Here is a 22,337-nt window from a genome sequence, read left to right as displayed (position 1 = left end):
TTCTGTTATGGGAGAGGGGCGGGGGGACAGAGGGGGGAGGTGGGGTGTCTAGATGTCTAGGACATGCAATCTCATGAAGTTTCAAAAGTTTGACAATTTTTGTGGTAATGAAACTGAAAGTTTCGATCGAAAGGTATTTTCATGGGTGCCGGACAACCTCTCAGCCATACTGCAGTATTCCAAGATAGCACCTCTATGGCCAAGTGATTACAACATGACAACACGACGTAATGAAAATAGGTGATGTTTTCAAGCAAGTACGGTATATGGAAACCGCGGCACTCTTGAAGACGAGCTGTCCGCATTAACCAATACTTGTTCTCCCGACTCAGTGTTTTGGTGGTTGAAGAAAAAAAGGGTATGTATGTAATGGAGGAATCTCTGCTTGTAGAAAATAAGAACACTTTTATCTCCTTCCACTAGAGGTCATGTGACACAGGAACAGATGAATACGAAGATATTTCATTTGATTCTTGCGAAGAAATAGAAAGCGAAGAGCCTGGGTCCGACAGAACTTCAACTCAAGAGAATCGAGTGACATTTGACAAGAGTGGAAAAAAAGAAAAGGTAAACAAGTCAAGGCAGATTATTTACTTATTCACTTCAGTTAGTTACACCGGGGCTTTCCTGCCTGGTAAATAACTTTATATTACAGCGTATTAACTTATTGCTTGCGAATTTCTTTTTGATTTTTCTTTTTTTTCTTGGTAACTTGAAGCACAAATTCGTCAAAGAAAGGACTGAACAAAATGTTGAACCGATAATTTTTTTACTGTCAACAGTCATCTATGATTACAAGCAGTACATTTTCGTTCCAAATGTTTGCCAAGCTAGTCAGGGGCATCACAACAGACCCATATGTCTGACCAGGGATGTGGTAATTGCGTCTATTTTCCAGTGAGAGGCTGCAGCGAGAAGCGAAAAAAGCGCGAGGGGAAAAAGCCACGCAAAAAGTTTTTGCGCTCGCCTCTACTTTTTTCATTGGGCGATCTATAAGAGAAAGTTGCTAGGGATTGCTTGTAGTCTACCATAGAAACAGTACCAAGCACGAGGTGCGTGAAAATGAGGATGAATGAGGGTACTTGAACACAAGTTTAACTTTAAGAGTGGACGTCAACCCATCTGAAATGGGTGGAGATGCTCGTCGTCCGGTGATTTTAAGCTTCTATCTAAAATGATTAGGGGATTGTGTGTTGGATGGATGTTACGCTAATGATTATTTTTTTCCAGTGGCGGAATTTAAAAAGAGTTAAAACCATTCTCGTCTGTCGACCTCTGGTCTCAGTCTGTCGCTGAGGCCCCTCCGGCCAAGAGGGACTAAACAACACCAGTGACATTGACATTTTATTTCGTTTTTAAGCCTGAATGCTCTGAAAATGATGAAGACTCGTTGTTTAATGAGATCAAACATGGTGTTCATTTCTCAGATGACAACACTGATTTCCACAACGACTGGAGCCTTGAGATTCTCGAATATGACCCAAGTATCAGCGAAAAGGTATGTCGTAAAAATGTCAGAAAATACATCAACCCCACTAAATATTCTGCATCCCTTTGTTTATTGTCATTCGGCAACTCAAGACAGAAAAACGAACCTAAAACAGACATGAAGACCGCGTATTGTAAGATTACATTTACGTGAAACTACATGTGTTCATTTTAGTTATACCTTAATGATCCATTCGAAGATATGTTGTTTTCTAACCACCAGCTTGATCTGTCTCCAAGAATACCACTTGTATATGACGGGAGATTTCTACAGAAGATGGCGCACAATTAACGTGTCCACATGCAAAATAAGCTCGTTTAATCACTTATTATTTCCGAACATTTCCATCCTCCAAAATTTAGAAGAAAAACGGTAGGCATGGTCTTTTCATCGATAGGAGCCATGCGCTGTTCACGATGTTTTCGATCCAAACTCGAACTGGGGCTCACAGTCCTTTTGTCATCCAATTAACACGCCAGTTTATCGTTGCCATGTAAAACTTAAAACTTAAACTTAAACAGGTGTCTTGAGAGAGACTGGAACCTTCTCACCCAGTCTTCTAGCATTAAGATAATGTTCAGATAGTTATTTTGTGCTATATATTTCTTTCCTAGGAATAACCCGCGAACCACGGAAAACTGCGGATGTTTTACTAATAAGTAAAAATTTCTGTTTAAATTTCTATGATGAGAGAGGAGTTTTGATGCAGTGAATAAAACAGATTCTTAAATTCAATCTGTATTTTTTGATGAACAGTGAACGGCGAGGGTGTTGTAGTTCTTTATTTAGTCAGCTGAACGCCAAGAAAATATGAGTTATTGACTAAACGTGAAGTCAAGATGGTTGTCTATTGGTCTTGTTTGTTTTACATGTTTATGGACGGAGACGTAGTCGAGGTCCATAAACACGCAACACGGGAAGCGGTGGGAAAATTCCCAGTAGGGAAGATAGCTCCATTGGAGAGCCAATCACTGCGCAGGATTTGGTTCGCGCGCTCGCCGCGGGGTTACCTATATAATAACGCGCCTTATTCATTCGCAGCCACAAAGTCTTGAGCCAGTTTGTGCAACACTTAGTCTTATTACTTTTTGATTTCTGACAGATCAGCAACAGTTTTGTAATGTTTAAAATAGTGTTAAAAATATGACCGTTAAATTGAATTCGTATCTAAAACAGGAGTCCAGTTCCTTGTATAAGTTGTATTTTTGAGTCCTAATAAGGGTAAAATTTCTTAAAAGAGAACACTTATATGCCTAAATAAACAATAACTACATAATAATGTGATTAATAAATACATATCTATTTACAGTTCAAGTTACATATAATATTCGAGTACACTGATAACTTTACCAAAACCTCAACTGAATTTCCGTCCATTTACCCATGACACTTACAGAACGCAGCAAGAAATACTAAGCTCTCGATGTTTCATTACAGTCTGTGGTATATGGTAGCTATATGTGTAAATATAAGTGTTTCCCATGACGACCGAAATTAATTATGCGTGTCCTTTTGTTAGTAGACACGTGAATCACACTTAACCATTCACGGTAAGAGTGTTCACATCTCTACCAATCAGAAACGAAACCAACACAGTCGTAATTTGCCTGGCGCGACTTTCCCGCGCTTTTCGCCGGCTATGCGTTTTTAATGCAGTGTTGACCGCTCTGTTTAATTTGCTGCCACGTTGCATACGAATATCTTTAAAACCTACTCTAATGCGGATAAAGCCTGACGAAAATCAATCAAGGTGAAGCGTGAACCCTTCTCTGTCTTTTAAGTCTATTTTGCAGGGAGTCGTTCTAAAGGTCCATTTTATTCTCAGTTTTCATTCAAGACACATGTATGGAACAATTTAAATTGGCTGATGTGTGTAAAAGCTTACTCTTTGTGGCGTCGGTACTTTACACCAAACTTGTTCTAAGATATTTCCAGTCAATGACTGACAAATCCTATGAAGCACAAACCAACAACCAAAGCAACCGAAGCAACAACCGATTTATAGCGTAATAATTCTTGTAACTACTCAGCTCGTTTAGTTTTTACTATTTTGAGTAGTTTTTTTGCTTATTTAAGTTTAATGTATTCTTGTGCTGAATGATATTCTCTGTATTATGCAAAATAAAATGGTGGTGGTTGTTGTTGTTGTTGTTGTTGTTGTTTCTCGAAAAACTCAGCTGTACACTAAAAATATTTCCGAGCAAAGAACGAGAATAGAGCATCAATTCCATATGGGTTGCTAATAGCAAACTTAGTTATACTACTGTGCCTGCAAACTCCAATAATGGGAAACTGAAGCTTATATTTTTGCATGTCTTACTTCGTGCCTCGCTATCTACAGAAAACGTCACGTTTTCACACGATACAGTGCAACTCCACTATGGCAAAACAATCACTAAATGTCGCTGAACGTTCCTTTGTATGCAGCGAAAAGCGATTTACAACGAAAAAAACAAAAACACGCTTATGAAGAGCACATTTCTCGGTCCCAAGCTAAAGGTTTGCTCCAGATTCATTTGGATGTAAGAGACATCTAATTCAGTGGAATTTTTTCTTATTTTACACACTGAACAAAGCAGGTTTCTCAGTTTAACCTTTGGAGGCCGTTTAAATAGAGAGTTAGGTAAAACTATTGTAGAACACATTATTATCGTGCAATTTTAGGTAGCTTCTTATCGCTCGCTTGCCTAAGTAAACATTGTCACTTGTATCTTTTATCACAGTGCACGCGATAACAACGTGCGAGAGTCTGGTGACTACCGTTGTAACTCCTCGCGTCGTTTGCTCAGTTTGATTGACAGTGCCAACCCAGCGGACTTTTCAATACTTTGAGCTGGGTTTTTGTTGATTACTTCAGTTGTCCTGAGCGATAAATGGAGAACCTTTCCACTTGATTCCAGTGGTCCTAAACAGCACCTCTACCATAGTAGTTCCTTGGGTTGGTATATTGGTCCTGTCCTTCAGCTGATACAATGCCGTGTTTACGTTCTCGTACCAAAACCGGTCTCCGTCGCGTAACACGCGGTACTGAAGAGCGATGATGCGAGCAAACGTTTCGCCCACAGTTCCTCCTTCGACATGGGGCTCCGCCAAACCACCGATCCACAGATCAACATCATCAATACTCGAGTAGACCTGCTCTAACTTCTCTTGTATCTTCTTGTCTGGAGTAACATCGGCAAAAGATTTACGCCTTGGCAAGCCTATTCCTTCACGGACAGTGTTATAATCTGGAATCCCGTGATCTCTTCCTCTTTGAATGTTTATAGCCACAAGATCGAGCCCCATCGTGTTTGTTCCAAAGAGGAAGTTACGCACCGAGTCAGAGAACTTCAAGTCGACTTCCTGAGCCTTCTGTACCATCATACCTCTTATCAGCGGCTCAATACCACCCTCATGGAGCACGCGTCCTGGGTTGAAGTAGGCGTCACGCAAGGATAAGTGACCGTTACCAATCATGGTCCAGTTCTCGTCCAGTCGCGGCATGATATTTCCCACTTGACTGTGACCAAACCTAAAGGCCGCTGTGCCAAACTCGTTGAAAATGCCAACCTTGATAGATGCGTTGTATCCCTGGTACTGCCCCAGTTTCTCGAACTCCTCCAGGCCGATCACTGTGGGAAGAAACTCGTTCCAGACTATCTTCTGCCATTTGGCACGAGCCAAAGCCCGTGCGTGCTGGAACAGAGTCTCGTCGTCCATATTTTCGTTTCCAGGCTGCCGAAGGAGCTCGTCACAGATCAGATTGTGCTCACGTGACCACAGGGTGTGTAAGGCAATAAGGCCCGGTTGTACGTTCACTCGGTTATCTCCAGAAACAAGCATTTTGTCTCGTGGTCCGTTGAGGAGGTTCAGGTTGGTAACTTCCTTAGTGTTGAAGTCTAGAATATCACTTGACTGGTGTTTCAGTTTCCCGTTTGTCATGGTACGTAGAGCTTTTGCTCGCCCATCATCACAGCCGTACACTAGAGACAGATCAATAAAAGCTGTAACTTTGTTGATCTGCCAAATAAACAAGAACAAGGCATTTGTAGCTTTTCATTTAAGGCCCTTAGATATCGAGTTTTTCTCATAAAAGAAAACAAACACTACACACACAGTTACTGACAAAACGACAAAACGCATTTACCCATTCAAGCTCCAACCCTCCTCCCTAAGATTGGATCTTGACGACAAAAGCAAACAAAACCCTTTAGGGATTTTTGTTACTGCTCTGAGTTTCTAGTTTTTGCCCTTTAACTGCAATTTTGTTTTGTTTCACAATGAGGCCGCATGGAAACTTTTTCAAGAATGTGGGGTCAAGTTTCACTCGCAAATTGATTCTAATTCAAATGAAATGATTCTTTTGAAACGTTTTACATTATTTAGGCATTATTCTGAAACGATGTCCAGTGCGTGGCACCGAATAACAGCTTTCTCCGACAGGGAGTTAGGAAGTTAACTTCTACAAAAATCACCTGTTCACGTGGTCGTCCATGCATTTTACCGCTGGTCTGCAGGATCCCAGATCTTCTGAATCGCATAATTTCCTTGCCTGTCCCGTGTGGGTCGAACCACGGGTCACCCTCGGGAATCGGGATACCTAAATTATCAGTGGTGAGGAAATTTGCATATGGCGTGGCGAAGTCAGTGTCATGAGCCAGCATCTGTCCAAAGTGCACGTGGAAGTCATTTAGGCCGGTCTTACTGAAAACATCAACTCGCTGGTCACATACAACATTGGAAATAAGTCGAGGGCTTGACCTGTTTGAGCCCGCAGGTGCGTCGAAGCCGTCGTCGTAAGCAGGAGGTAGCAGGCGTAGAAGCGGCATGAATGGTTTGCCGCAGTCGGGCTGAGCGGGGTTGTTGTTGACAGCGTCCAGTCGAGCAAACTTATCTGATAACTGGTCTGGTGAGGGTGCAGGGGCTTCCACTTTGTCGACCTAAAATGAGAAGATACTTTTTTGTTAGAGATTTTCAATAAGCATGGGAGCGCTGTCTTAAGACTGAATAAAAGCAAATCAACAAAGTGAAGCAAACTACTTGTTTGTGTCATCCTATAGTTTAAACAACACTGATGATGTAGTTTATTGTAGTGGTTGTGTTTCAATTTTATTTCTTACCTTGACATTGACCGTAGCAACTGCTGTGCTCACTCCATCACTTACAGCATAATTGAAACTATCTTCCCCAGAAAATTCCGCGTCAGGATAGTATGTCACGTGCTTCGGGCCTACCACCAGTTGCCCATGCTCTGGCGCCCGGATCACCTCCTTCACTACCAATCTGGTGCACTCTGGAACCGATTCACTTGGTGAAGTGGTCTCCTCAACTACATTACGATGGCCCCAGATATCACGCACTGTAACAGATGATCGGCGTCGCACGTCGTGAATAATCCGAGTGTTGTTAGTGGCTGGCCAGTAGACGCGGATTCGGAAAGTGTCAGCGGTTTCCGTACCCAGCCCAAAGTGAGCTACATATTCTCCTTGGGCTGAGAACCCGGATACGCTTCGCACCTCGCGAATGACTTCCTTCTCTAGCCGAGGAGAATACATGAAGACCCATGCGCCATAACTCTCCCTATCCACGCCAGCCTCAAGAACTTTGACGCGAATGTAATCGACGCTGTTGCCTCCAATGTTGCGATAAAGAACGGGACGATTAGCGTTGTTTGCAATGAAAACATCTAAATCGCCATCTTCCTCGTAGTCGAAGACGAACACTCCTCGTCCATCAAAAACATCAGTGACGCCCATATTGGCTCCAATTTTCTCAAACTGGATTTGCCCGTTATTGTCCTCAAAAAACGTGTTTCGGTATAGGAGCGTTGGCGTGTGGTGAAGGAAATCAGTATCAGTCACTTCTGGGTCATCAAAACCGTTTGTGTGAATGAGATCCAGGTCCCCATCGTTGTCAAAGTCAAAAAACGCTGCACCCCAGGCCCAGTTCCCGAAACGAACTCCAACCGCGTCAGTCTGGTCAGAGAATTTACGGCCTCCCTCGTTCCTGTGAAAGCGATTAAATAATGAAATAGATGAGAAACAGTGAGGCCTGTTCCAGTGGCCTTCTATTGACAGAAAGCATCATCGCCAGTATTCAAAATTTGTTACAAAACTATGTTTTCAAATCAAAGATAAAGCATTAACAAGCCCTCCGACGCCGGCTCAACTTGTGAGGTAAAACAAAAGAAATACTTTGTTGTCATGCCCCAACGACAGGTCTGCAATGATTAAAAAACAAACCTCTCTCAAGTTCCGATTACTATGATGGGAAATGGCCAGAAAACCATTGTTACAGGCGTGTTACTGGCTCAAAGGACATCCTGATTAGTACAAACAAGTTGCACGGTCAGAGAACACGTGACTTCCGATAGTCATTGCTGACGTTAAACTAGTCAAACAGGTTACGTTCCGTGGTCTTCGTTCGTTTTCTGCTACTCACCTGAAAAGCCTGTTCCCAGTGTTTCCAAATATGATTCCTCCACCAAGGTACACTTCTCTAAAAGGCTCCATCTGTTCCTTAGACATGTAAATGCTACTTACAAACCAGTCCTGCAGGCCGTCAAGATCATAGTCCCCTACTGTGGAACCCATGCCATTCTCGTCCGTTCCAACACCGCTCTCCTCAGTCCCCTCTGTGAACGTTCCGTCACCATTGTTCCAGTAGATAGCGCTTGTTTTAAAATCTCCATTCACTATAAGGTCTTGGTGACCTAAAATGCATTTTACATTTATAAATGTCATTGGTGTAATCTTTGAATATTTTGTCGGTAACAGGTGCGAGGGTTCGAAATTACTTTTTGATGACTTGCCAAGTTTTGCAGTTTGGCGTCTAATCTGCAGTTATAGATTACTTTTTGTAAAAGACTTGCAAACTTAGAATACACCAAATTAAGAGCTTTTTTGCGTGTTAAGTTTCGAGTAAGCAACTATCTCGCAAATGAGCTAATAATGAATACTGCATTTAAAGGGTTCCTAGAGTAGATAATCATTGCGATATTTTGACTCACAAACTAATAGAAGCCGTATAAAGGGAATTTAAATAAAACAGGAAATATTTAAACAGTTGCAAACAGGAATTTCACCTGAATTGCCAACATTGTATTCCTCGCTTATCACTCTTAGTAAAGGGAGTCTTACCATCGTTATCCAAATCAGTAAACATGGCTGCCAACTTAAACGGTCCTGGAATGATATCCCTGAGCAAACCAGTGTTCATCACACCGTAGTACCTCACATCAACTCCACCAAACCTGTCTGCGGCCACTGTAGGCTCCTTGGTCTTCCCCAGTCCCGCGTGCTCCGTCACATCTTCAAAGTATCCCGGTTTGCCTTGCGCTCCCAGATTCCTGAGCAGGCGGCAGTTCGAGTGGGTGAAGTTTTTGTAATCGAAGCCGAGATCAAGATGAGGTAGCCACTCTGTGGTGTACATGTCAAGCCAGCCATCTCTGTCGTAATCCCCGACTGCAATGGTCATGGTGCTTGTTTTGTATGGTGGTATCACAGGCTTTAAAGCGACGCCCCTCTCTTCGGCCTCCTCAGTAAAATGGCCCATGCCATCATTTATGTACAGGTAAAATCTATTCTCCGCCATGGTACCCACGTAAATGTCCATGTCACCATCGTTGTCTACGTCCACCCAAGCTACAGCTGACGAGCGGTGGAAAGCAGTCGAGCTAAGGTTGGCTTCGGTAGTAAACTCCTTAAAAGTGCCGTTACCAAGGTTACGCCACAGCTGATCTGGACCATCCATGCGCGCGTAGTAAATATCCATGAGCCCGTCGCCATCGTAGTCTGCAGTTGCTGCCGCACCAGAGCTGATCTCTACAATACAAAACGAACCAGGAATCCAGATTTTTAGCCTTGGATCAAACTGGTCAAACAAGCATTCAGGAGCCTTCGGTGGTTTCTGCTGGATTGCGGTCATGCCCAGGTGCACTGCTACATCTTCAAATTTCATCTGCTAATGTAGAGATAGTATACGATTGAAGCTGTCCTTCAGGAGAATGTTGGGTTGTTAATTAACTGATAGACGATTTGACTGAGGCCTCGAGCTACTGTTATTCTTTCAAGTCCAATACTGTTGTTCTCTACATTTCATGACATGTCTTAGATCAGCAAAAGCTTGGAATAAAAGAATAACAGTACCTCAAAGGCCTCAGTCGAATCGTCTATTGATGTAGAAATATATAGCCTTTATCTGAGCAATGCGTCCAGTTGACCGAAATGAGAAAAAACGCATTAATTGCTCTTGTACTACGTGTCTACAGACGAACCAATAAATTACTACACAACCTCTGAAGAGCTGCAACACACTTCAACAGCATGGAATTTCATGTGGGCCGAGTGAGTAAATACTGAAGTTTAATCGACTTTGATACTTTTACAGCATCATAAGTACAAAAAGCACAATAAGTAATGGTAATAGGACTGAGTGGAGCTCAATTCGGTATGTTGTCATAAGAGTGATAACAAAATCGATTATAAACCGAATTGGACGACGCGAAGTCTTATTACCAATTTATCATAAAAATTACAATTTCCGAATAAAGAAGAATAGCCAAGTTATGAAAGAAAGGCAAAATTTGCATTAAAATACCTACAAAGGAGATGTAAACATTCTAAGGTCACCGCGCCTCCTACCGGCAATTAGGCGCCAAAAACACAAAAGCAAGCAAGCGCACGCACGCACGTAACTACAACTTTGAATGTGACTGGTTGATTTAAGGTGTCTCCATAGGGTAATCATTTATGGCGTTGCGCGCGCAAGTGTTATGTTTTGAATGCTGTTTTTTCATTCGCTTTCACACCTAGTCCTCTCAAACTTATCACATATAATAAGCAATGATTAAATAGTATTTTGCTGTCATCTCTGTTAAAATTTTGGGATTTAGTCTTGAATTTTAAATGCCCAAACAAATTTATTTTTTCCTTTTTTTATGGCTTTATTTGTGATTTTCATGAATTTCCTTCGGTGAAATCTTCCAAAATTTTTACATCACATCGCTTCCAGCGGGATACGAATTTTAAACACGAAAAAAGTAGGGTTTGTAAAGGCAGTTTTTTCGATATTTTCAAATTTATGTCTTTTACCGCTGCAAAAAATCTGGTCTTATAGATTTCCCTGAAAAACGAACTCCTACCAATCTGCCATATTTAACGGAATTTCACCGAAGGAAACGCGAGAAAATTCACTGTCAGTTTTGCTTTTTGTGCTCATGTTGACGTAATAAAATATCGAAAAACACTGACGTTTCCTTTGAGCGCGCGCAGATTACTTCCTCAGCGCTCGTACGATCGTAAAACTATAGGGAGCCACCCTAAACTACAACTTTGAATGTGATTGGCGTATTGAACTGTCCGATAACAAACTGTCCAGTAACAAACTGTCCGATAATAACTTGGTAAGTGAATTAGTGGAAAAAAGGAGTTTTTTAAACCAATCACAATCAAGGAAATTGTAATTTTTATGATTAATATGATTAACATTGTGCGTGGTAAGAGCAATTTAACAAACGAGAAAACAAGATGATAAATGAAGGCAAATAAGGATAACAGAAAAATTATTTATACACTTGTGTATTGGGAGAATCATTGAAAACTACAAACTGGGTCATAGTAGCATAAACGTATTTAATACAGGTAATAAGCACGTATACTTAAAACAATTCTAGAATTTTAATTACCAAACCTGGGAAAAGGTTCTTGTTCTGGACTATAGGGAGACTATAACTAACATGCGAAGTTTAATTAAACTTAGTTCTGAGAGCGATTTTCAGTTGAGTGTAGTAAAACCAAAACCAAAACCAAAACCAAAACCAAAGTAATTGGCTGATTACTGTACTTTCGACACTCGATTGAAAACCGCCCTGCTACAAAAGATTGATCAATTCAGTAAGTACCTTTTTTGCCTCCGAGTAATGTTTCTCTTCTGTCGTTATACACACTGCTGATCTGTCCTTGCTGTAATCATTCTTTAATACTGGAATATGCACGTGACCATCATCGGATGTCATGGCGATCTCATCAGACTGCGCAATAATAGGATCAGGCTGTGGTCGGACGATGATTCTAGCTTGAAGTTTGCCATCGGAAGTCGTCGTAAGATTTTCGTAAAGATACGAATACACGAAGACATCTTCACCTGAGAAGTCCTCGTTTGGAATGTACGTTGCTTGAGCGTCACACATTTCGTTTTGTATGTTGAGGTTGCCGTCTGGTGAACTCGTAAATGCTCCATATTTCGGATGCTCAACAATGATGACGTTTGGAGCAAGCTTTTCAGAAGCTTTGTTGTACTTCAGAAAGTCAAATGTGACCGGGTCATCCTCATCTGTTATGATGGTGAAGGAGTCTTCCAAACCTGTAAAAACGTATTGATTACAGTCAGTGCTGCGCGTCGTTATCGAAACTGATAAATCTAAAAGCCATAGGAAGGTTCACTATCATGATAAGCCATAGAAAGGTACACTAACATGAGAATGACTGAAATGTCAAAACACAAAAGACATATGTTCAATGATGGAGACCTAAAACGAATGTTCTAGTTTTATTAAAAATCACTCTAAAAGTGCACTGAAGCCATGCAATGCCTGCTCTGATGAGAAGAGGGGTGGGGCATGTACTCAGTTGTGACGTCAAATTGAAGAATTAAGAATGGCAGACTTTTTTAAATTATGACGTCGTGCCTTGGAAAAATCACTCAAAGCTAATTGCATCTACATGGTGTTCTAAAAGCATTTTATGCACGAGTCAAGTTATTTAGCCGTAATGTTACACTGTTTTGACCAAAAGTGCAGCAAATCGCCTTTAAGGTGTCCCGTTGAAAAAACTCTGGCATATTGGCAAATTTTGCATTCAGATTATTGTTAAAAAAATCGTTGAAGAACTAGTTTGCGTCCACCATCTTGGGCACTACACACATTAGCACCCTGTGTGGCGGCCAGCATTGTATGTGACCTTGAGCGTTGAAACTTCTCTGTTTGTATACAAAAAATCTTACTGGTATTAAAAAGTTAATTGATCAGTTAAGGCTTCCCGCTGTGTCTTCAGGGCAAAGCAGTGTTCAGATAAGACATTACGAATCATGACCTCTTTAGTAACACTACTGATAATAGCAACATGAAATATTGGGGTAACAAAGTGCTAGAGTAAATATTGTTTCTTGCGTCTTGACGAACGTGGTTAGCCGAGCCGTCAAAACTTTTAGAAGCCTGCGTATTCAAAGCAAAACAGGGCATACATGACGGCAAAGAACAGCTTTGAGGAGATTTCCATTTCAATACAACGCCAGATAACCTGTTGTCTCTCTAAAACCAACATTCTCTTGCAGTCTTTATTTTCTCTCTTTCGCTAATTATAAACCGAGTGCTACTACGAGAGTTACGAAAATAAACTTAAGGCATTGTCGTTTCTTGCAATCTACTGGGCGCCTGTGCTGTTTGACGGGCACTTTATTAAGGAGTATTTTGTGACTTATATGTCTCGATGTGGTGATGTCCCCAGACACCCACTTTCCACAATTATCCACGTGGCCATATGTGACTGTTTAAAAGCAAGCACTTTACGGGAAATTCATTCCCACTGTTTTCTCTCACAAACCCTCCAAACTATGGCAACATTTTGACTTCCACAAAAGCTGATGCAGTATGGATTTGTCACTGAAAACGTCATCTCTCCCGTGCACGGTATCAACAACTGATTACCGAACTTAGGAAGCGTAAAAACTAGGTAAATTAACAAAGTAGAATTTAACTTTGACCGCTGGATTAATTTAGGTTGACCACGTGTATTCTTTGTAATGGCTTTAGAACAACTCTTTTCCATAACCCATACCGTCAGTAGGTGTGTGTAAGGTGGAAGCTTTTCCGCGTCTATCTCACCTTGATTTCGTACTACTTTTCTGAGAAAACGAAGTCAACATCCTAATTTACGTGAAGAAAGGGCTTTGCCATGTGACTGCGAAGCTTATGTTAATGTTTTTGCAGTCGTAAATTCTTCTCAGTGGGACCAGCAGATTACACTTTAAGTGCGGAAATTGGAGGTTGAGATTAAAAAGGTTACAAATAACGGTCGATAGAAGGCGGAAATTCATACAATAACATTCCTGTTTATTTCAAACTGCGCAGCTTGATAATTGTAACGAATCATTCAAACTTCGAGGGGAGGGAGTGATTGTTAAAGCTGCTAAAGAACAATCTAATGATAGGGTGACTGCAACGTTGAGAACTGTCTTTGTTGTTACTGCGAAGCCAAGTACTTTGAAGGAAAAACCATTTATAATATCACAATTCACGTCTTTCAAACTCCGAACATCACAATAATATACGGTCGTAAAATTTGTAAACGTTTCAAAAATGAATGGAATATTAGTCATAAGGTGAAAAAACGAAAACAAGACAATACAACGGCAAGGAAATCTACTGTCTTGTGCCGGCGGGCAAAGGCATTTGTTTTACGAGCTTGATGAAAAGAAACTGTATACTAGCCTATTCAGATGACCACAACGGTCTGGTAGAATGGAAAGTTTCAAAACCATATGTTTTACTGTTCTCTCCTCGGCACAAATACGACGGATGAATTAACTAAGATTTTGTTCCGTTCACAACATGACAGAGTCTGAAAACGCAATGCCCAGAGGAATCGTCTAAGTTATCTTCACTCTATCGGACACTTTATTGAGCTTCTGGTACGATATGGGTGTAATACAGGATGACCATGCAATTTGGAGGAAAAATAAACATTGCTTTTTAGTTATGCTACTAATCAAAAATTTCTTATGGCTTCCAGTGAAAACCAAATGAATCTCTCTTTTTTTTTTCCGCATTGATAAAGCGCGGCCGGCGGGTTTTTTTAATGTTAGCGAATCCAATTATCCCACGTAAACACTTCAGTGCCATTAAAACTACTTATAATATGAAAAGAACAGAATGACAACCACAAAAGCAGCGAAAAATTTTCATTATGGATTAGTAAACGGCTTAGCCTACCAACTTTGCTTTGAAAGGTTACAGAAACTTGCCCTGAATGGCTCAAAATGGTTTAGTTTCCGTTTGAACTCGCTCTAGAGCCAACTTTAAAGACCAAACTAGTGCTTTGTTATGCTTTGTGTGGAAAAATGGATATTACAATATTGTGCACCTAAATCACCCCTATCAATATTCATATACTTGAGAGCTGTAGATACACATGGCATGATTTGTCCATAATGCACCTTACTTGGTTTGGGCGTGATGCAAAACTGAGACAACTCAACTCAATATGCCTTTGGGTGGATACTTATCAAACGTTCAGTGTTTCAAACACAGTATTACAAGCTGATAAGCAGTTCCCGAAACTACCAGCAACAACTGCTTCACTGAACATGAAGTGCATGTCAAGAATGAAGTAGACTTTGTGTCTCGAGGCCCACTCGTAACACTCTTAACAGGAGAGTAGATATTTTAAAAATCTAAAAGCGTTCATTTTTTCCTGTTTACTTAGATACCTCATACGGTTACTATATGAGATTGAAGGGTATTAAAAAATTGATGACAGATTGTAATAAGGCCATGTTTAGTAACTCTTCGAAAACAAGCCATTTTATGGAAGTTTACAAGTGGCTTCGGAACGTTCTTGTCGCATGTAATGCATTACAACTGAGGTATTTTGTCGATAAGACCTTAATATTCGGTTATATGCCAGAGTAAGGGCAAGTAATTTGAAATACGCGATAAAGGCATAGAAAATTCTTGACAGATTATTGCTTCGAAGATGATAATTTCTAAAAGCGCGTCAGCCTCTGGAATAGCTTAATGAAAGCAGCAAGGGTCACTACTTTTCGTTGTCACAGTGTTTTATGGCCCTTACCCGTGAACTTTTACTTAAACATATTCAGTTTAAACAAACAAAGTTTTGCATGACCAAAAGTCGTTTTTTTATACCTCTGGGTACTACAAGCCATGTCATTCAACAATATTATAAGTGCATCGTGCTAAAGATAAAACCAACCGTTCGCCATGTATGGTGCAATTCTTCGTTCTTAAACTGTCATAACAATTTGAAACAATATCTGAGGACGTAGTACCATTTCAGATAGTGTTCGAAAAAGCGCCATCCGGCTACCAGTCGCTCCATTTTCTCAACAACAAAAACAAAATACTGTACGAGCTTTGTGGATATGTTCACCGCTGAGTGAAATACCGCCTCGTTTTGTGGTAAACAGAGACACTAAAAGAAGTTGTAGAAAGGAGCTGATTCTAAGAGGACCTCTTGAAAAGAAACTCTACCGGTGTAATTGATTTCGAAGGAAGAAAAACAAGTTAAATTTTTAGCACGGAAAGGCCGAACTGTGTTCTTTGTATTAAAAATCACCGCAACGTGAGCTATATAAACTGACCGCCCTCTTCAATGAGCTAGTTATTATCCGGAGACACTGACATATGCCTGGAAGTTTCTTTCCCAATTGGTCGCAATTGTTTTTTGGCAAACATTCCAGCTTCTCTACAACGCATTGTTATGGTTGTAATTGTGCATTCGAAATAGTTACAGAATCTTTTAAGTAACCTTATCAATTAACTGGATTTTTTTAACCCTGTTAATATCGGGCTCAATATCTCGCTAAGAACTATATTTCGCTTAAAAGATTGAAATGCCAATATTGCTTGGAATTTTCAGTTTATATCTCTTTGCTTTTGTTAAATTGCCCGTCTGATATCGGGAAGAAATTCACATTCCTTTACTGACGGCAGATAAAATTAGCTCACATCATCATTCATCTGACAATATCCCATTTTGTTGGAAGGCTTTCGCCCAACGTTTTGGTGAAAGCGCAAACCTGATTTAGATGTATCTATTTCACACCATCAGATTAGCTGTTTTACATATATTTCTCGTTTTCGACTCTAAAGTACAGTGAAATGGAAATATTTGAACTGTTAGCACTATGCAATGAAAATAGACTTGGTCATTAAACCAAACAAAGCAAGTTTTTGTTCTTCGAACACAACTGGCAAAGCAAACGGGTTATTCATCACTTTGGGCCAAAAATATCAGGCTTTCTAAGTAATTTAATATTAAAGGTAATTAATTAGTGCAAATTACGCCACATGTTCCTAAACTCGGTCTTTTTAATTCACCCAACAGGTATTTAGTTTTCATCATGAATACCTCGAGTTTTTTGAAATTCTTGCCGCTTAAGAGCAGTAGTCGACCCTTGCCCCAAATCAACTGTTAGATTGTTAGTAACCATCAATCCCAAAACATCAAAGTCTTCGAAAATCACTGAACTTCGCTGAACACTGCCATGGATAAAACTGCTGGAAGATGTCACTTGTGTGCAAGTATGGGTTTTGTTCTTCGAAGTGCCTACCCCTCGTGTGGTTCTCAAGAAACCCTTTCCCCTGAGTTGCACAAAACGATCTAACGGTTTCCACCTAATGAGAAGTGGTTAACCAACCGGTAGGGATTAAAGAGGGATTAATGCAAGGTCCGGTAAGGTCAACACAGCGCTGAGAGATGATGTGGGCGCTTGAGGAAATCAACCGGCCGTAACTTAGGTTTGTGTACTTAAGAAGGGTTAGAACCATTTCTTGCACGAATCATAATGTACAAAGAGTACCAAAACCACACTCACCATTGGTTACAGTTCCAGTGAGAAGGATAATCAGCAAAATGAGAGTCGTTTCCCGGTTGAGAGCCATCGGTTTCTTGTTCGGTGCGACGGTTTCCCAAGACTGGATTACACATCAGCATACGACAGACCTACTGCCAGCCAGCTGTAATCAGCTTATCTGTATAAGTCCGCTCTCGCTTTTATATCCGCTCGTAAGATGAGGATTCAGCTCCGCCCATTTCCACCTCAGTTAACACGGGCATTGAAATTCATCTCCCTGCGGCAGTGTAAATGACCTAGTGCTGAATACAACAAGCTCACTGCTTTTTTCTGCCCTTTGTTTGCGTAGGTTTCACGTCATCTGTAAACACAGATTATTTTCAATCGACAGCCTGTTTGATCATGTCACGCAGCTTCCGAAAGTTAGCTATCGTTGCAATCCGGCGCTAAATTTTCCTGCTGTACGACCCCAGCTGGGTGGGTAGAGTTATTAACGGCGATTATTTCAACCCCCCTTGCCGCTGAACTTGTTTTGTCGCCTCACAGTGCTAAGTATCGCAGTGGTCTTTCCTTCCTTTTGTGTGTGTGTGCCTATTGCTTGGGAATACGTCACAGCGGTGTAGGTTTAGAGCCATTTAGCCCTCCAATCTCGTTTGGCACCTCTGCGTCTAAAAACCAACACTGTCTTGCCATTTCCGATTACACTTAACTGAAAGCGACATAGCTTCGTCGTAAATCAGGATTCTTTTCAAGATGCTGCTAAATACTGTAAACCCCAATTCCCAGTATGACGTTAGTTGACAAATAAATTTGTGCTCCACTAACTGTTGTTTCCTTTAATAGCTTTAGTTTCCTAGTTCATTGACGTATGTTTTCTCATGAGCTGATTGACATAACAACTGCGATAACTGCTTTCGTTTGTTCCTAACCAATCGGTGCTTTGAAAGAGAAATATTGGATTGTCTATGCCCGGAAGATAAAGTGGAATTTTCAACAGCTAAAACGAAGCATTTCACCTTATTTTGCTAGTTCTGCTTGTGTATCGTAAATCTTTTTGTGGCGAGAATAGGGAGATTAACAACGGAGCTTTACCCCCTAGAAGGGCTTCACTTAGTCCTCAGTTAGTTGCTGGCTAAAGCTGTTAAATTCCGGATATTGTTCGACGTGTTATTAACCCTCTCCAACGATGAATTATCCAAATACACAACATTTTTAGCGGGAAGCTATTGAGAACGCCAACATAAAACATAAAAACAACTGAGTGCGAGCAGTAAGCCCAACTCATAATAAACAAAACATTGATGATAGCACTTTTTCTTGAAACTCGTTTTGAAGTTGTACTTGAGTTGTTCATCCAATGTCCTCCCAGTGCATTAAATGACCTTACAGACCTTTCGACGCCTTGAATTTTATTATTTTCGAGTGTTTCTGAAACATTCTTATTTCTTTTGTTGACTTAATATTTTGAGGCATGTGTATGAGCGATTTTACGTCTATTTTTCAGGGATAGGAAGCTCGGCTCACTTAACTTCGTCAGCACCGCCCAAATTTTGTCACTAGCTGAAATAATGTAACATAATAGGTAGCCAACCTGGGCCTATATCGCTCTGTAAGAACATATTCAAAAACTTTCCCATCAGCATATTTTTAACGGCCGCAGGTAAATATTTCATTGTCCCTTTCTTTTAAATGTAAAGCTTTGTTTTATTGTATTAGGTTTAAAGTTCTTGAAGTAGGTCACTTTCAAAGTTTACTGCAACGCGGGAACATTTCCGCAAGCCTTGAATCAAACATTAATTAAACCTATATTTTCTATTACTTGCGCAATTCACACAGGGACTAGAACTCAATTATTTTCTGAATAATATGCAACCAACCTTGAATTTTATTACCGGAAAAAACTAAACCCTTAGTGTCAAAAAAATGAAAGGGACTTTTATACCAATTGTGCCGTAGCACGTTGAAGGAATCACACTTCAGTGAATTTAATGACTGAAGCCTCTAAGGTCCTCGCTAGTTTTGCGCCAATAATTTTACGTTCTATTTACGCAAATTTCGTTCATAGAAGGGCAGGTAGCTTGTGTCGGTAATTTAGTTATAATAGTAATGTAGATGCATCCATTAGAGGCCGAATAAGTTTTTCACAAAATATATATATACTACAATAGCCGTTTTTTTGTTTTGTTTTGACTAGTTCGGCCCACTCAAAAATAAACATAAACGAAATTTGTAGATGCGAAACTAATACTGATATTCCTCAGGATTCTCATCGAGAAAATGGTGTAATGCAAGGTTTTTGACCAATTTAGGACAAACTGTTGACACAGAATGTTAAGAAGCATTCTTTTTCCTGTGTAAATTCTCTTCCATTACATGTCACTCAAATAAATAATTTCATTTGACCTCTCAGCAGTATTAAAATGTGTAAGTTTTGTCCCGTCGACTGATTGGATTCTATCACTTAGGTTTCTGAACGTAGAAACCTGACAATACGAAGTGACAACACGATATTTGTGACGTTTGATTTTGGCGTTTGTCGGGTTGTGCGCGGAAGGAACGGAAAGGGACAAAACGCTAAACGCGTGGTCGGAACGTTTCCCGCCCTTTAACTGAAGTGGGAGGTTAGAATTAACGGGCTGAGTCTATTGTTTGAAGCTCAAGTACGACATTGGTATAATTTCCTGAAGCCTAATCTATTTCCATCTTTGTTTTTCTCTCTCTATCTATTTCACTGTTTGTATTTTACATTGCCGCAAATTGAGATCTTTTTATAGGAATCTAGGTTGCTGTTTTTGTATTTCCGTAGATTAGTTGACAGCGTATTGGAAGCCCAGGATCGGAACGTCATTGTCATTGTTCATATCTGATCGCAAGTCAAAGATATTTTCTTGTGTGCGGTTAGGTCAGTTATATTTCCAACTCGCATCGTTTCTTGGTTATCACCAGTTAGCTAGAACATAACTATTAGCAATACAAGAAAAATCTTCACGACAGACAGTGAAGCGCGCTTGAAAAGTCCAGCAGAAACTGACAGGTCTAATGAGGCGGTTTTCACTAACATGGAACTGCTGAGCAACAGGCATATCAGCTGAAGAAAATAAGCGTGCAAATTATATTGGTGACAAGCAAGAAATTAAATCGAAATGATCTTTCCTTCAGGCATGAAGGCAAGATCTAAAGGATTCTTTTGGTTTTTCCTTACAATCCACAAATTCCTGCCTTCGCTTTACGGATCCCGACTGTGTTTTAAACATTGGTCCACAGGCTGTTAAACGGCTTCATGGGTATCATAGCTAGCCAAGTAATTCAATTTGCAAAGCTTTACGGTTGAAAATATCACTAAGCTTCAAAGAACCTGTAAACATACCTCAAGTTTATTAAGTGACTAAATGTATAAAAAGATATTGTCACGTATAAAAGAATGGTGTGCAACTTTGATTTCGCAGAAAGAATTCCAAACTTCTGCGATATCGAGCAACTTCTAAAATATCCAATGTCTTATTTTGAAAAGTGCAATAAGGCATGAAAGCTGCACTTCCTTTACGCAATTGAGAAAATAACCACAAGCGCCTAAAACACGTGTAGTACTTAAAGCTCTGAAAATATTGATCTTACGGCAACCACAAACTCAAAATAAAGCCAGATTCAGTATTTTGGGCTGGAATGTGCTCTTCTTCGGTATTGCCCAAGAATGGAGTTAATGTGAGGTAGAATAAAATATATTAGGTTGCTCCCTCTTACCTTGTTCTTCCCGGTTAAAGGTGATTAAACTTTTATTTAACATATCTGTCCACTAATTTTCAATCAAAAGTACTACGAGCTGTGAAAGCCGAGCTCAGAGCGAGAAACATTTCCGCGGCATTCAAAATCCGAGTGCGAAGAGCACGTGAGAGAGGAGGGACCAGTGACAACCGCGGAGGATGTCGAGAAAATACCTACTTACACGTTTTCTTATTTTCGAGTTTGATATTCTAGAGAATTTAATTTGATACATGCTGCAATGTTTAGTGACGTAAGTATTTCTTGTTGACAGTGTGTAGATGACATACGCTCTTTAACTCCTCAGTTAATTAAGTTTACATAAGTATGAACACAAATATCTTGTTACCTACATTAATTGTGAACAAGCAAGGAAACATGGCTGTTACTAATAAAGTCTTTGAAAGGGGCCTTCAAGGAAGGAATGAGTCGACACATCTCGAAAAAGAGAAAATCTCCTAACTGCAGTTTGCCTCAAATGAATATAAGTTATTTGCGTAGAACTTGTTATTTATATCGGGATGCCTATTACACTGAAGGTTGTCATATTGCTTTCTGGCTTAAATAGTTACAGTAGATATCTTATGACCTGCTCCGCCGCCAAAGTGGCGCCATGGCCCAGGCCCGACAGATCGGGTACAGATTATTGATGGACAAACTCTGCCGGTATAACGTCAAACATACAGGCCAGTTATGGCCGTTTCCGAAAAGGGAAGGAATCTTAAGCAGAGAAAGTGGAAAAAAAAAAACGGTAATTGTCAAACCAATATAAAAAAAATTATAATAACGCCAAAACCAATAATAAATGCAACATGACAATTGCAGGAAATGCGAAATAAAAAATTCCAATATGAAGTCCAGCAACTACAGAAAAAATCTAACAGGATATATGATCACCACTGGGCCACAAAAATGCCGTCGTATTAACGTCCTGACGAGGAAATTACTGACAACGCTCCCCTTAGGACCGAACAAAGAGGCTGTAATAATTTCAGCACTAGTCGTAGGTCAGGGTTCCCTGCGGGATGCCCGCGGGATCCCTAGCTACGGCATCATAACGGCGGCTTTGAACTTTCGGCAAACATGTATGGGGGTGATAAAGTTTAATACGAACACTGTACGTGGGTGCAGTAGACCTACTGACCGGCATAATTGATACAAGCTTAATGCTGTTCTTTTGAGAAGGAATTGGAAAAGGATATTTGATCATACAGCTTGAATTAAAAGCTTGTGAAAAGGGGGGGGGGGGGGGGGGTGGGGGAAAAGAAATTCAATTGCTTAATGGAAGGTTAAAAGTTGTATTGAAATCTCAGCAAAGTTAACGGTGGTGCCCACTTTAAAGGCGAGTTTTTCAAACCTTCACAGAGAACTCTTGATTTTAAGGTGGCCGAACACAGTTTCGCGCGCGCTTTTGCTGATGCAATTCAGCGCGCGCACAAGGATTGCAAAAAACAAACGTGCCGTCAATAGAGCGATCATTTTATTTACCCAACACCCGCACTATCTGTGCTATTTT

General features: G+C 40.4%; 2 protein-coding genes across 3 annotated transcripts in view; one reads left to right on the top strand and one right to left on the bottom strand.

Moving 5' to 3' along the window:
• The window catches only part of LOC110060725 (uncharacterized), a 6,552-nt gene extending 4,909 nt beyond the window's left edge, over positions 1-1,643 (top strand). Inside the window, exons 4-5 of the mRNA XM_020767520.2 lie at positions 424-567; positions 1,361-1,643. Coding sequence (XP_020623179.2) covers positions 424-567; positions 1,361-1,642 — 426 coding nt within the window. The 3' untranslated portion in view covers position 1,643. The remainder of the gene's footprint in view (positions 1-423; positions 568-1,360) is intronic.
• Positions 1,644-2,549: 906 nt separating this feature from the next.
• On the bottom strand, positions 2,550-17,964 carry LOC110060712 (uncharacterized). Of its 2 annotated transcripts, none has more exons than XM_020767504.2 (7): positions 17,084-17,964; positions 11,373-11,833; positions 8,611-9,433; positions 7,913-8,183; positions 6,592-7,477; positions 5,947-6,411; positions 2,550-5,491 (listed from the first exon to the last, which is right to left on the bottom strand). In XM_020767504.2, the coding sequence occupies exons 1-7, from the start codon at positions 17,148-17,150 to the stop codon at positions 4,343-4,345; spliced, it is 4,122 nt and encodes a 1,373-aa protein (XP_020623163.1). In that variant the 5' UTR covers positions 17,151-17,964; the 3' UTR covers positions 2,550-4,342. The 2 variants fall into 2 exon arrangements, with proteins under 2 accessions (XP_020623163.1, XP_020623164.1); XM_020767505.2 differs by having other exon boundaries at positions 8,611-9,430; positions 17,084-17,963.
• Positions 17,965-22,337: the final 4,373 nt, after the last annotated feature.

This window comes from Orbicella faveolata, unplaced genomic scaffold (genome assembly GCF_042242905.1).
Source record: "Orbicella faveolata isolate gen_17 unplaced genomic scaffold, um_ofav_v1 contig_15, whole genome shotgun sequence".
NCBI lineage: Eukaryota > Metazoa > Cnidaria > Anthozoa > Scleractinia > Merulinidae > Orbicella > Orbicella faveolata.
The sequence above is the reverse complement of the archived record's forward strand: the minus strand, read 5'-3'. Positions and strand labels throughout refer to the sequence as shown.

Bases quoted from the DNA above. Each gene is read 5' to 3' on its own strand.
- LOC110060712 (XM_020767504.2), bottom strand. From the start codon at position 17,150: ATGGCTCTCAACCGGGAAACGACTCTCATTTTGCTGATTATCCTTCTC. The intron at 11,834-17,083 runs GTGAGTGTGGTT...ACGTTTTTACAG, and splicing joins CACTGGAACTGTAACCAATG to GTTTGGAAGACTCCTTCACC. The intron at 5,492-5,946 runs GTGATTTTTGTA...TTTATTTGGCAG, and splicing joins ATGGACGACCACGTGAACAG to ATCAACAAAGTTACAGCTTT.